General features: G+C 45.3%; 1 protein-coding gene across 1 annotated transcript in view; it reads right to left on the minus strand.

The window, feature by feature from the left end:
- The window catches only part of ANXA13 (annexin A13), a 52,075-nt gene that overhangs the window by 11,758 nt on the left and 25,966 nt on the right, over positions 1 to 14,351 (minus strand). The window contains exons 4-7 of the mRNA XM_058564480.1: positions 7,606 to 7,700; positions 4,316 to 4,486; positions 1,889 to 1,922; positions 1,705 to 1,784 (exon numbers count right to left, since the gene is read on the minus strand). Coding sequence (XP_058420463.1) covers positions 1,705 to 1,784; positions 1,889 to 1,922; positions 4,316 to 4,486; positions 7,606 to 7,700 — 380 coding nt within the window. The remainder of the gene's footprint in view (positions 1 to 1,704; positions 1,785 to 1,888; positions 1,923 to 4,315; positions 4,487 to 7,605; positions 7,701 to 14,351) is intronic.

Consider the following 14,351-nt stretch of genomic DNA (forward strand, 5'->3'; position numbering starts at 1 on the left):
TCGACACGTTGTTATTATCTTGAGTTCCTGCTTGACCATAGAAAACACCAAGGGAAAGTCTTAGAAAACTAGGGGTGAATTTAGAGGGGTGGCCTGAAGCGAGATCCAGCCTGGTAAAGTGGCAGCTCTGCTCTTTGCTGCCATCTTTTGGGCACAACTGATAAACAGAGTAGCTTCTGTGACAACATTTGGTTTTTTTCTTTTTTCATAGAAACCAGGGTCACTCACCCTACCGACCTCTAAGCAGGCTGAAAGAAACCTCACGATGTCCCCTGGAGGAAGTCCATTGGAAAGCTCAAGTCTTCCTTCCAAAATATCAAATTACACCTCTCAGGGTCCCAGTCCTGAAGAACCCTGAATGCCGGTCATGGAAGGTCTTGGAAGTCTAACCTAAGCCCTTTGTGGCAGGCAGAATTCTAAGATGATCCCCAATGGCCCACACCCTTGTATAATCCCCTTCCTTTGAGTGTGGACGAGAATCATGAATAAGATGAGATAGTACTCCTGTGATTATGTTATGTTAATATGGCAAAGGGGATGTTTCCAGATGTAATTAAGTTCCCTAATCAGTTGAGTTAATGAAAAAGGATGTTATCCTGGGTGGGTCTGACCCAATCAGGTGAGCTCGTAAAAGGTCAGAGATGGAAGAAGTCAGGGAGATGAGCTCCTGCTGGCCTAGATGAAACCAAATAGCCATGCTTTGAACTGTCTGTGGGGCGGCCACATGACAGGGAGCTGCAGACGGCCTCTAGGAGCTGATAGTGGTCTCTGGTTGACAGCTAGTGAGAAAACAGGGACATCAGTCATACAGCTGCAAGGAACCGACATCTGCCAACAACCAGTGAGCTTGGGGAGGACCCTGGGTCTCAGATGGGATGGCAGCCCTGGCTGACACCTTGATTTCAGCCTGGTGAGACCCTGAGCAAAGGACTTGGCTAACTGGTAACAGGACTCCTGACCCATGGAACCTGCAAGATGGTAGATCTGTGTTGTTTTAGGTCACTAAATTTGTGGCAATTTGTTATGCAGCAAGAGAAAACTTATATAATCTTCCTACTACAGCTGAAAACTACTCCATGTGTTCTCTGCTGCAGTCTACCTACATCGAGAGTAAGGAAACAGAGGAAATGCACAAAGCTCATACAGATGGGTGTGTCAAGGAGAGTGCAGGTGCTGTGTGGCTGGAGGCCCTGGTGCTGTATCCTAGCAGGGCCAATTCTGAAAGCCCTGTTTTCCTGGCCAAGCTCCCTGCGGTGGTTCTTACAGGCCTAGACTTGGGGTGAAGCCTGGAACTAAGTGCAGGGTTGCGTTGTGAGAAGAGGCCCGCTTGGGGTCAGACGGTCTAGTTCTTGTTGCTGGGCTGCATCTTACTGGCTGTGTAAACCTGGGCAGGTTACCCATCCTCTCTGGGCTTGAGTTTCCTCATTGGTAAAACGAGATGGTGATGCTTAACGAGATAACTCATTAACAAAATGGGATTGTAAACTGCAAATGACCAGGCAGATTGTTATCATGGGAGAAATCTCAATTGAATAATTTCACAACAGCTGGGCTGATGGGAGCATGGGTTGACGATCCCTCAATAATGTTTTTAATAAAAGGAGGAAATGTTTATTATCAACATGGCCTTTTTCATCACGGTATCATGTTGCCGAGGGCTATTTCCCAAGATCATAAAGCAGGTGAGGCCTCGTTATTCCTTACCTGCAGCAGGGACACCAGAATTTTCCTTAGGTTTCCACTTGTATCATCTTTGACATCTGATTCAAGGTTCCCGCCAAATACTTTTGAAGAAGAAAAAAAGAAGGGAGGAAACAGATGATTTAGTTTCCCAGAGCATTTTGAAAGGAATATTCTTTATCCAAAGTCAGAACAAAAGGTCACTTACACCTTTGGTAGGCCTCTTTAATGGCGATGATTTCCTAGGAGAGGTAATAAAAAAAAGTCAATACTCCAAGGTGGGGTTAATTGAGAAGATATGCAGAGACACACAGAGGGAAGAGGCAGGAGCCTGTCTCTGGACACAGGATGCCTTCATGACTTCCTCTGAAGAGGGCTGTCCCGACGAGTCAGGGCCTAGGTCTGGAGCAGCTCCCTAGAGGTGCGAGGGAGCTCCTTCTGTGCAAACATTTCAAACCACACAAGTAACGTCTGCATATGTTCTCCTTAGTTAAAAGGAAAATATTACAGCTCAGCTAACATCTTTCACAACCTCCTAACCCCATCTCACTCCCCCAGCCCCACCCAGGAAGCCAGTGTTAGAAGTCAGTTCATCTTCCCAAGAATTTTTATTTGCGTTTGTATACATACATATGCGCTATTGAAACTATATAGAACTGTTTTGTGCATGTGTTTAAAAAGTAGAATACTGTACACATCGGTTTTTGGCTTATTTTTGTCACTCAATAATGTGTCTTGGAGATCCAGCTGTGTTCATACATAGCTAGTCACCTAATATGTTTTAAATGATGTGAAATATTCCATCCTACAATAAGCCATATGGTGTATTTAGCCAGCCTTCGATTAATGGACATTTAGGTTGTTTCCAGTTTTTCTCTACTTCAAACGAGGCCTCATTCAGTGAACAGTTTGCTGTGTGCCGGAGTGCAAGTTTCTCTCTAGAAAGTGTCCTGGGAAGAATTGCTTTGTATTTCAATGACTTGTGCTGAGTGGCCCACTCAGGCTGGCTGCCTCTGTTTACGCTTGAACCAGCAGTGTGTAAGAGCAGGCATTTCCCCACAACATATCCCACAAACTGTTTAAAATGAAAGCCAGTGGGCAGCGATGGGGAGAAGGTAGTGGGGTAATAGATGAGGAGCCTGGTTGATGTGCTTCGGTGGGTGGGAGGGAGGTGGGAGGCTGGTGGGGGCTGACCATCTGTGTCTATACAACTGCCTCCCCTTCTTCTCCTTCCAACCCACCGCCGGGATCTGCTGGAACCCGGGGTCTCCTCTCTCCCTGCTTTTCTTCTCTTTACTGTCAGATCTACTTGACTGAAAAAAAAAAAAAAAAAAAAAAAGATCTTGCTTGTTGTTTGAGACCAGGACTGGAAAGAAACGAGGCTGAGGGGGAACAGCATGTGGTCAAATAAGATTAGAAAAATAGTGATCAAATTAACCTCTTGCCAAGTCAGGCTGCTGATTGCCGCGTATTGGATGCCTCTTTGCTGGGACTGTGGAGCTTCTGGAAAGGGTGGGAATGTGCAGTAGGGAAAGTTGTGTGACTATTGGACTGGACTGATGCCACCTCCTTTGCTAAGCCTCCTGTAAGGCACAATCCTAAACCGAAACTCCTGGAAATGCAGCGTTTTCATTATCTCATGGGAAGAAAAGAGGTCCAGGGATGCTCAGGAAAGAGGTTTGTGGCTGTGGCATGGAGTATGGCGGTGCTTCGGGAAATATACTGCACAGCACATGCTGAGCAGAAGGGACCAGCTCAGGGTCGTTGGCACTCAAGACTTAAAATAGCATTTTAGCGTCAGAGCGCTGTTGGAGTTTTTCCTTGCTGTCTGCTCCAACCACTGCTTCTGTTTCCTATCCGGAGGCCTCAAGAGTGTTGGGATTTTCTGGCATTTTCCTTGCTAGGCCTCCCCATCCTATGCGATGACTGGCTATGGAAGAGGGGAGGTCTCCAAATAATGATTTGTGGACCCCCTTTACTCTTAATGAATTCCTTGGCTCTCATGGCTTCTGGAACCAAAGATGAACGGGCTTCTACTAGAGCCTTAAGAAATGCTTTTTTCAACTCCTGAAATGGTGGCCTGTGCCCAAGGGACAATGAGAGAGGTCTGCTGATAGAAGGACATGGAAACGTCTGGAGAGGTGCTGACAGCCATGGGGAGTGTTCATGGGATCCCCTCTGCCTTACCCACCTCCCTGCCTGGTTATAGCCTTCTTGGTACTCTACGCTAGATGATGGCTGTGGAGGAGGCAGCCACACAAACACGCTAGGGCTTCTTATTGCTTTATTCGTGCCAGAAGACCCACAAAGTCAGGCTGGGAGGGAGAAAGTAGAATCTAGCCTTCTGCATATCAAACGGTGCATCCGTTTAGAAAAACAAAAGCTGGGTTGACAAAGCTCTTCTGGAAGGATCTATTTTGTGATGCCAAGACCAGCAACACCAAGACTAACCACCAGAAGATTGGAAGAGGCATCTCTCCTTCATGGGCCAAGCAGACACATTTCTACCCAGACACTTGCTCACCCCATGGGTGGAATGCGGGATGTAGCTTCCCTTCTGGCTGTTGCAACCGCCTCTGATGGGCGTATGGATGTTCCCTCAGGGGCCAGGTCTGACGGCTCGGCCGGAACTAACCTTATTGGTTCTTGTGCACAGGACCTCAATGAGCACCTCCTCATTCGTGCCCAGACCTTTCACGGCCTTCTGTAGCTGCCGAGCGTCGTACTCGCTGGGGCGGTCCAGAAGGGCCAAGGCTGTCTTCTCGAAGTTTCCACTCAGCTCACTCTTGAGAACCTCCTCCAGGTCCTGTAGGAAGACAGCGAGAGCCCTGACTGGGAATGGCCCAAGAGAAGAGGGACAGGTGTCTGTTCTCCCCACCGCGTGACCTTGGGTCGACGGGCAACCTGCTGTGGACACATGGGAGGTTATCTAGATGGAGCTGTACAGGCACGAGTGAGCTGCTCTGGAGGACTGTGGTCACTGTTACTGCCCATTAATCTTCCCCTAAGACTGGCAGAGAGGTGGAGAGAAGGTCCCCTGCTCAGAGCTGGAGACCCCGAAAATGAATCACAATAACAACCAGCCATTGGCAGCACATTTTAGGGTTCAGAGAGCTTTCTCACTCATACTCAAAATGGCCCCGGCAAGAGAGGAATTGGCAGTATCCCCATTTACTGAACCTCAAAAAGATGAAGGACTCGGCCCCAAACGCTTGGCTAGAAAGGACTGAATTACAGGTTTGTTGGTCTGTTACAAACCAGATCATTTGTCATCCAAATTGGGATGATCTGAGAGTGAAAGCGGGTACTATTAATAATTTCAGGGGGACAACAGGAATAATTAGGGAATGGCCTGGGCAAACCAGATGTACTGGTTTGGTTATCTTGTTAAATCCTGTGAGGGACACGTGTGGGAAAGCAGTCAGGCCTGGGGAAGGGAAGTACATGAAATTCTCACTGGCACCGTGTTTTGGCAGGTATCCATCTTCATGGACGTTTCTGGCAGGCACCCTCTATCACAAGTGAACTGCCCACTCCTGCCTGTCTCCCTCTGACTAGATGGTTTAGTGAGGAAAGGGGCAAGAATGGGCATTCAATCTAACTCAAACTGTCAATGATGTCCCATCTTAAATGAAGGCCCTCAAAGCAGGACCTTCACGCAGCGACAGCCCAGTGCGGTCAGACTGGAGTCCCATGGACCAGCTAGCCATTCAGGCCCCCAAATGATAGCATAGGGTGTGTCTGGCTACTCAGCAACATGGCCTGATGGCTAACAACACAGTCACAGTAGCTCGCTGACCTTGGAAATGTAGTTAATTTCACCAACTGTCAGTTTCCTTCTCTGAAAAGTGGGGAGAATGAGACTTATCTCTTAGGGTTGTTGGGAGAATTAAATAAGACAATCCACGTAAACACTGAGCACAGTGCCTGGCACATTTTAAATGTTCAATAAGTGACTATTATTATCATTATTATTCCATGCTGAAAGGAACTTTCTGAGAGAAGGCAAATCAACTATTTCTCAAAGGAACCTCTGAGCTCTGGGCCTGGGAGAAAAACCTAGAAGACTTTTGTCCAAGGCCCTGGGATCCGTAGTCTTCAAAGGGGCTGTGATATTACACGTCTGTCCCAGGGCAGCTGCTCCATCTAAAGCTGCGTCTTGTGAACCCAGGCCTTTTGTCAGAACTCTATGGTGTGGATCCCCGCGAAGACTGAAAATATTATTTCAGGTCGGATGGGCATTACGTAGAACTTCAGAGAGCAGAAATCCCTTGTGCTTACTCTTACAAGCCACAAGCAGGAAAACACATCCTTGTGTGTTTACATTCTGTTCGGACACAGAAGCTGGCTCAGGATCTCTCTGCTCTAATCCTGGTTTTCCTGCTAACTAGCTGGGTCACCTGGGAGTGGGTATTCTCTTTGGAGCTCAGTTGACATGGGGACTTAGATTTGTTTGTCTCCAGCATCTTTCAGCTTCGTGATATTGTGATTCTAGATCACCTCTCAGCAGTCTGAAACACAGCTGAGGACAGGAGAGTAAGCAAATGGTTGGCAAGTGTTGGTATTGCGAAGTTTTGTGCTAGAGATGCCCACATTATCTTTAGCAGAGCCCCTAAGCCCTCACTTTGAACCCATTTACTCTTATTTTACACTAGAGTTTAAGAAGCCTGCATCCAACTTTCCTTATCAGTAGGGTGGAAGTAGACATAGCTCTGGAGAGGCTGCTACGGTTAGACACAAGGACAAGGATGAAGTTCAGTGTCCTTCAATTCCATTAAATGCAGCTGAACTGAGGATTCACTTATTTTCATCAAAAATGACATTGACAAGCCCAATTGTGAGAAGCAGGAAAACTATTAAAGTACAACCATCTGCTCCATTTGGTGTATAAATAAATACCTCCTTTCACGGCGATGGGTCCTCCAGGAGTGGACAGTGGCCCTGCAGCAGAAGACTTGGGTCTGAGTCCTGGTTCTTTTTCTTACTAGGTGTGTGATTTTGCATAAGTCATTTAAACAGATGAGCTCTACCTTTCCTCTCTGTAAAATGGAAATCACCAGACCTCTCATAGCTTCCCTTTCCTGGTTTGTGCTGGCGTTATCCTGCTTGATTCTCCCAGCAATCTGAGAAGGGAGGTAAATTATCATTTTCATTTTATGTGTGAGGAGACCTAGGCCTAAAGAGACTGTTACCTGCCCCACGTCAAATAAGTAAGAAAATCTCTCTCTATCTCTATTTATACATAGAGTGATTGAAACTGTAAAGGTTTCATAAATACGGATTAGAATACAGCATAATAATTAATATTCATTTTGCATACTGATAATTCCAACGACGTTAAGAAAAGATTAAATTGTGTTCATATGTACTAATAAAGAAAATAGACAGCCTAATGCATACTTAAAGATTTCTATACATAACGCCATCAACCACAACAAAAAGAACGAAAGAAAAATACATAAAGAAAGAAAAAAGGTGTTGATGCTTAACGAAATGGAGGATTTTTTTTTTTTTAAGTTTTCTGTAACAATCCCTTATGAAGACTATATCCTCCTTGAAGAAGCCTGAATAAATGAGGAATTCTTGTGTAAAGACCCACCTGTGAAAACTGATTTCAAATCATTGGCCTATCTGTAAATTAATATGTGGAATTTGTCCAAATGAGTGGAAAAAATAACTGAGGGATTAATAGAAAAAGGAGTCAATTTAAAAAATAATGAGTGAAAGAATATTGGTTTTACAGGCTATTAAGGCAATTTCAGTTTTTCTGAAGTCAATTAAAGTTTTAAATAGTTGTTTCATTTTTACTCTTGGGTTAACTCAATAAAGCTTTAAAGATATTCTCTGCTGCCCTGGGAATGCAGCGGAAGCAGAGCCCACTGAGGCCAAGGCCGTGTGCACGCTGGCGAGGACCCTTGGACTCACCTTGCCATATGCTGTCTTGTACTTCCACTTTATTTGTTGCCTCTCATCTGACGTCCTGCTTGATAAGATTTCAATGATGGTTGCTTCATCAGTTCCTACAGGGTAAGAGAAAGAAACAAAGCAAGAGTGAACGGGAAATAAGATGGAGGTTTATTTTCATCAAGGCTGAGGAAGCCAGGGCAGGGGGCAGAGTCTTCAGTGGAACCTCCATGGACCCTTTAGCTTTAATGTCTTGTGGAGAACTGTTTTCTTTTCACTCACTTGACAAATATCCATTGAGGCGTCACATTGCATGAAGCGCAGTGCTGGGCATTGTAGTGGCAAGAGGAACGAGCATGGCCTTAATTTCACCCCTCCACATATGCTCAAGAGAAATGAAAACAAATGTCCCCACAAAACTTGTACATGAATGTTCACTGCAGCATCATTCATAATAGCCAAGAGGTGAAGACAACTGGAATGTCCATCAATGGATAAATGGATAAGCGAAATGTGGTATATCCATGCAGTGGAATATTATTTGGTCAGGAAAAAGGAATGAAGTACTGACACATGCTACATTATGAATGAACCTTTAAAACATTATGCTAAGTGAGAGAAGCCAATCACGGAGAACCACATATTATATGATTCCATTCATATGGAAATTTAGCATAGGGAAATCTATAGAGACGGGTGGAGTGGGTAGGGAGGTGATAGCTAAAAAGTAGGAGGTTTTTTTTTGAGGCGATGAAAATGTTCTAAATGGACTGCAGTAATGGGTTCACGTATTCATGAATATATTAAAAACCATGAATTGTACACTTTAAATGGGTGAATTGTATGGCATGTGAATTATACCTCAATAAAAATGTTAAAAAAAACTAAAAAAAAAAAAGTATGGTCTATTCCTTGACCTTCAATTACATAAAATTGAGTGAAAGAGATAAAGATACAGGCTCAAATTGCTACAATATCAAGCCCACCCGTGAACTTGTTCATCTCAGGAGAGAAGTCCCAACTGGGAGCATGAAGGGCAGTTGCCCCTTTAAACTCCCGATTGTTACACCTTTGAATTACACTCTTTCTAAAAAGTTCTTTTCCCTGATGCTCAAGGTAATACATACTCATTGTAGGCAATTTGATCAGTACCAAAAACTATATAATGAATAAGAAAGAAGAGGAGAATGTCCTTTTTTGAACATGCAGACAGGATTGGAAAGATGATCTAAGTATTGCAGGTATGGGGATGAGAAAGACTATTTAACTAGCAAACCCTGAATTATGTTTCTTCTTGAATTATGATTCAAATCATGGTTCCACCCTTAAACTGTATGACATTGGGCAAGTTATTTGTGTTGCCACACCTCAGTTTTCCCATCTGTAAGATGGGGGTAATGATATACAAGGCTATTGTGGGACTGAAATGAGATAATCCAAGTAGGGTCCACAGTGGCCCTGAGAGTGCTCATGGGAGACCACGGACACCAGGGAGCACAAATGACCAAGTGCCCCGGGGCTGCCTCAGATCCATGCGGGGCTCGCTCAATGACTGAATGCGCTGGGATCTAAGGCACAGCGCTCGGCAATTGTGAGAGCTAGGAGGAACATCAGAGGCCTTCTAGTCCAAGCTTTATTTACAGATGAAGACACTGAGACACAACTCAGAGCCTCTTCTTAGTTCCTGCGTGTACCTGACTGTTCTGCAGTATTTGAATTTGTTGACCGTTCTCTGCTTGAGACACCATCCTTGACTGCTTTACATCTCTCCTCCTGTTCCTTCCTTCCACCTCTCCCCACCTCTCTCTCAGCAGCCTCCATCGGCCCTTCTTCCTTCCTCTGCCCTTAAACTCAGCTTCCAGCTCTCCTTGCTGATTGCAGTCACTCTTTCCCCTGGAGACCATAGCCCTTTTGCTGATGAATCCTAAATCAGCACCTCCAGCCTGTACCTTTCCTCTGAGCTCAGATCTTATTTCCGGCTTCCTGTGGCCATCTTCTCATGGATATCCCAAGGCATTTCAATTCCCTGTGTATGTAAACCTGAACTCATCTTGTCTATCCTTAAGTCCACTCCCCACCCTGTTCACTTCATCTCAGTGCATGGCATCCCCCGAATTAGAAAATCCAAAGACATTTTTGAGGGCCCACCTTTGGTCTCCTTTACCTTCTAGTATCACCAAGTGCCGTCTGTCTCACCTATGAGACAACTCCGTCTTCTTCATTCCTACTGCCACTGCCTGATAGGCCCTACTTGTCTTTAGTCTCCCCGACTCCAGGCTCTGATCTCTGCGGTCCACCCTCCATACTGTCATCAGAATCATCATTCAGAAGCATGCATGTGCTCATTTCACTTCCTAATTAAAATACCTTTAGTGATTCCTCATGACTCCTAGAATTAAATCCAAATTCTTTAATGCAGCATTGAGACTTCCTGCAGTTTGGTCTCAAACTATTCTTCTAGACCCATCTCTGCACACAACCCCCAAGGCTCCCTCACCTTGTCTCAACCACATTTGTCAGTAGGGTGAGTACTGTTATAAATCCTGAAGCATTAAGTTTCTGCCTCCTCTGTTCTTCTGCGAACATGGCTTATATGTCTTTAGGATCGTTGCAGTGATTGTATAACATTGCTTGTGTGTGACATTCTGAGTCTGGTGCCTGGGCCACAGGGAGGAGTCACTAAGCGGTAGGGTGCTCTGTTGTGGTGCCACTTACTGCTGTCTTCCTTGGGTAAGTGGGGGTGTTGGGTCTATCTTGCTCATCACATATGGGTTTTCTAAGGTGGAGTACTATGCATACGACTGGAGGTATGAAAGATGATTTTAGGAGGTCCATATATGACTAAAAATTTTAATCGTTGTGTGTTTATTTTAATGTGAACTTAAAATATATAGAGAGAACTAAATCATTAAACCTATGCTTTTGCTGATGTTTTGTGAGGGACAGGGGCTGAAAATGAGTTGATTAAATGAAAAATGTTAAGTTGATAGTACTCATACTGACAAAAATTGTGTAAGGCGGTAGTTTAACGGTTGAGGTCTGAAACTCTACTATAGGTTGTAAGCTCTTTGACAACAGGGATTGTGTCTCACTTAGCTTTGAACCCCTTGGCAAGTGGGTTCACTGTGTATCATGGCTTCACTTAGTATTTTCCAAATAAGTATCTGGCACTGATTTACTCAAAGAAAGGTGATGTGAAGCCGAGTTCCTGTAACTCCAGGCTGGTGTGCATCCCACCCAGCCCTCTGCCCCTCTTGAGGCTGTCTTGGTGCCTTATGTAGACAGAAAGCTCTTTGAAGGCAGGGTCCATATCCTATTTTCCAGTTCTGTCCCCATAACACTCAACCCACTGTGGGACAAGAGGTGAGGATAGGCAGCACCATTGACCTCCCTGTGTCTGAGGAAATAATACCCAAAGGCTTTGCCATCGAGTGTGACTTATGTTTAAAGAAGACTCCAGAAAGACCAGGAGCCAGATTGCACATGGAGTAACCAAGGAAGGCCTGCGTGGCTGCAGGGAGAAGGAGGAGGAAGGGCTGCTGGGTCATGGTGAGACCATGCCTATCACAGGGCGAGGAGAAGGGGCAGCTGAAGTTCTTGACCTTTGTATAACAGTGAATGGAGGACTTCTAGACCCTGGGCTAGCTTTCATGACATCCTACCCAGGGGCACCCAGCAGTCACTCCAGATTTTTTGCCAGAGGAGGACCTCAGGGCTGCAATTTGGTTGGAGGGAAGGGTCAGGGAGGCTGGGAGACTTGTTTGAAGCTGCATTTGTGTAGAACACACACTATTTTCCCTTGGTTTACATGTTTATTCAGGGTAGCTTTGGGAGAGGCGGACGGAGGCTATGAATGGGCTAAAGCCAGTTCCCTAACTCCACATCTAAGATATTGGTTGGATCCGTCACTGCTGGAATTTGACTCGGGTGAAAGCAACCAGCTGGTTACACGGGAAGATTTGAGATTTCCAGAGAAAGTACCTTCTTCTAGTTTCCAAATACCTCTGAGGTCCGTACTATTGGAATTACTTGAGCTAAGGTGTTCTCTCTAGAAGGTAGTTTTCAGAATTACTATCACACAGGGTAACACAATCTAGGTAGGGAATAGTTCACGGAGAGCAACTCTTCCCTAGCTGCGCCCAGGTGTTAGAAGCAGCTGTTGTGGTGGGAGAAACATAACCTCTGGAGTCAGACAGAGCTGGGTTAGAATTCCAGCTCTATCACATACCAGCTGAGAAACTCTGGACTCACTTTAGAGCTGTGTTGTCTAATACTGCAGCAGATGTGGCTATCAAGCATTTGAATGGGCTAGTCTGAACTGAGATGCTCTATGAGCGTAAAATGCACACTGGATTTCAAAGACTTAGGATAAAAAAAGAGCGTAAAATATCTCAATCATTTTTATATTGTTTATCAATTGAAATGTTAATATCTTGGGTTAAAATAAAATATATTAAAATTAATTTCACTTATTTTTTTCTACTTTTGTTTAAATGTGGCTTCCAGAAAATTTGAAATTCCATTTGAGGCTCACGTTATATTTCTATTGGGCAGGGCTGTCCTGAGTCTCATTTTTATCCTCTAGTAGATGTAGGTTAAGACAATACTGATCTCATAGGGGCTGTGAGCGGATGAGATACAAGACTCTGAAAACTTGTATCTAGACAACAGTAAAGCTCTGTTCAAATGTCAGCACTTTGTCCATCCTCGCCCACAGCAGTGTGTACATTTCCATGGGAAGGGGTACACTGGCAGAACCTCCCATCCGACCCTTCTTCTGTATCCTGGCTGTCAGGGGACACCTACTATAATGGGTTGACTTGTGTCCCCCTAAAACGATATGTTGAAGTCCTAACCTCCGGTACCTCAGAATGTGCCCTTATTTGGAGATATGCTCTTTACAGCAGTAATATGCTAAAATGAAGTCATTAGGGTGAGACCTAATCCGATATGACTGGTGTCCTGACAAAAAGGGGAAATTTGGACTCTGACACAGACACATACACAAGAAGATGATGTAAAGAGGTACAAGGAGAAGGCCAAGTGAGGATGGAGGATTGGAGTGATGCATCTGCAAGCCAAAGAACGCCTGAGGCTACGGCAGCTGGGATAGAGGCCTGGAACTGGTCCTCCCCTAGAGCCTTCAGAGGGAGCACGGACTGCCACTCCTTGATTTCAGACCTCTGGCCTCCAGAACTGTGAGACAATAAAATTCTGTTGTTTTAAGCCACAGTTTGTGTTACTTTGTTATGGCGTCTCTAAGAAACTAATATACCCGCTATCCTCAGCAATATCTCTAGACTTCAAGAAAGCAACCAAAACCCCTCTCTTCACAGCCAAAAGCTGGAGATTCCCGCATCAGCCCGTTCCTAGTTCTACTTTCGATTCCGCTGCCTACGAATAGCATGTGCTGGGGCATTTTTGAGTGGAACTGAATGAGTTGAAATTTCATGATCATTCCTACCCAGACGAGAGATCAGGATTCTGAAGAAACAAGAGATGGTAGATGCATTTTGATAGAAGAGTCAGGAACAGGAAAAATCTGGGTCATGGTTGTGAGAAGGGATGGAAGGGACCTGGCTGCAGATGGGGGAGGGAAGACAAAGGAATGCCGGTAAAGACTTGAGGTGTGTTATCCTTGGCTCAACTCTGGCACCCCCCCTCGTAGCCATATTTGCAAAGACGGTGCAGGGACTTAGAAAGACAGCTCTGAGCTAGCGGTTAGAGAGCCACTTGCTTTGTGTCCTTGGTCTGTTCGCTTAGTCTCAAGGATCAGTTTCACTTTTACAATTCTGGGAAGATCTAGCTGTTTGGTTCCAATTGGAGAAACAGAAAATTCTAGGATGAGCTCACTTGCAAAAACAGTAGGGGTTAATTGCCTGCCTCATTTTGGTTCAGTTCCAACACTGTTATTTATGTTGTTCCTCTTCATTTCCTCCTGCAGCTTCACCTACGTAATGTGTATCCAGTTACTTCCTCTGTGACATTTTTTTTAACTTCTGAGTGCCAGAAATCTCACCTCAACAGGGATTTCTTTTTCTCGTAAAAATCTCTTGAATCCGCCCCTTTCATTCCGTGCACACTGCTCCTGCCCAGGTCTAGGGCCTCTGCATCTCGGGCCTGGATCCTTACAATTGTCATCCCTGGAAGGGGCTTTCTTGCCTCCCAGGTGGCCCATCTGCTGGGGATCTGGGGCTCGTCCCCACATCCCTGGCTCCCTCGTTACCCTCACCCCACACCCAGTTAGTCACCACTGAGACCTCACTATTCCACCTCCTTAGTATCTCTCAGGTCCTTTCATTTCTCTCCATCCTCACCGCCATCACACTGCTCAGCAGAACTACTGATACCCAAGCAGGGTTCCTGCCTTCCTCTCTCCTTTCCTATCAGCATTCACTGCCCCAGAACAGCCTTTCTGATGAGCAGACCAGCCTGCTCACTCCTTTGCTTCAAACCTTTCAATATAGGCTCCTTCAAATCCAGAATAAAGTCTCAACTCTTTTTTTTGTTTGTTTTTTTTTTGGTGAGGAAGATTGGCCCTGAGCTAACATCTGTTACCAATCTTCCCCTTTTTGCTTGAGGAAGATTGGCCCTGAGCCAACATCTGTGCCAATCTTCCTCCACCTTGTATGTGGAATGCTGCCACAGCATGGCTTGATGAGCGGTGCGTAGATCCACACCCGGGATCCAAACCCTCCGAACCCTGGGCCGCCAAAGCAGAGCGTGTGAACTTAATCAGTACACCACCGGGCCGGCTCCTTAAGTCT

This window comes from Diceros bicornis, chromosome 21, assembly GCF_020826845.1.
Source record: "Diceros bicornis minor isolate mBicDic1 chromosome 21, mDicBic1.mat.cur, whole genome shotgun sequence".
NCBI classification, from domain to species: domain Eukaryota; kingdom Metazoa; phylum Chordata; class Mammalia; order Perissodactyla; family Rhinocerotidae; genus Diceros; species Diceros bicornis.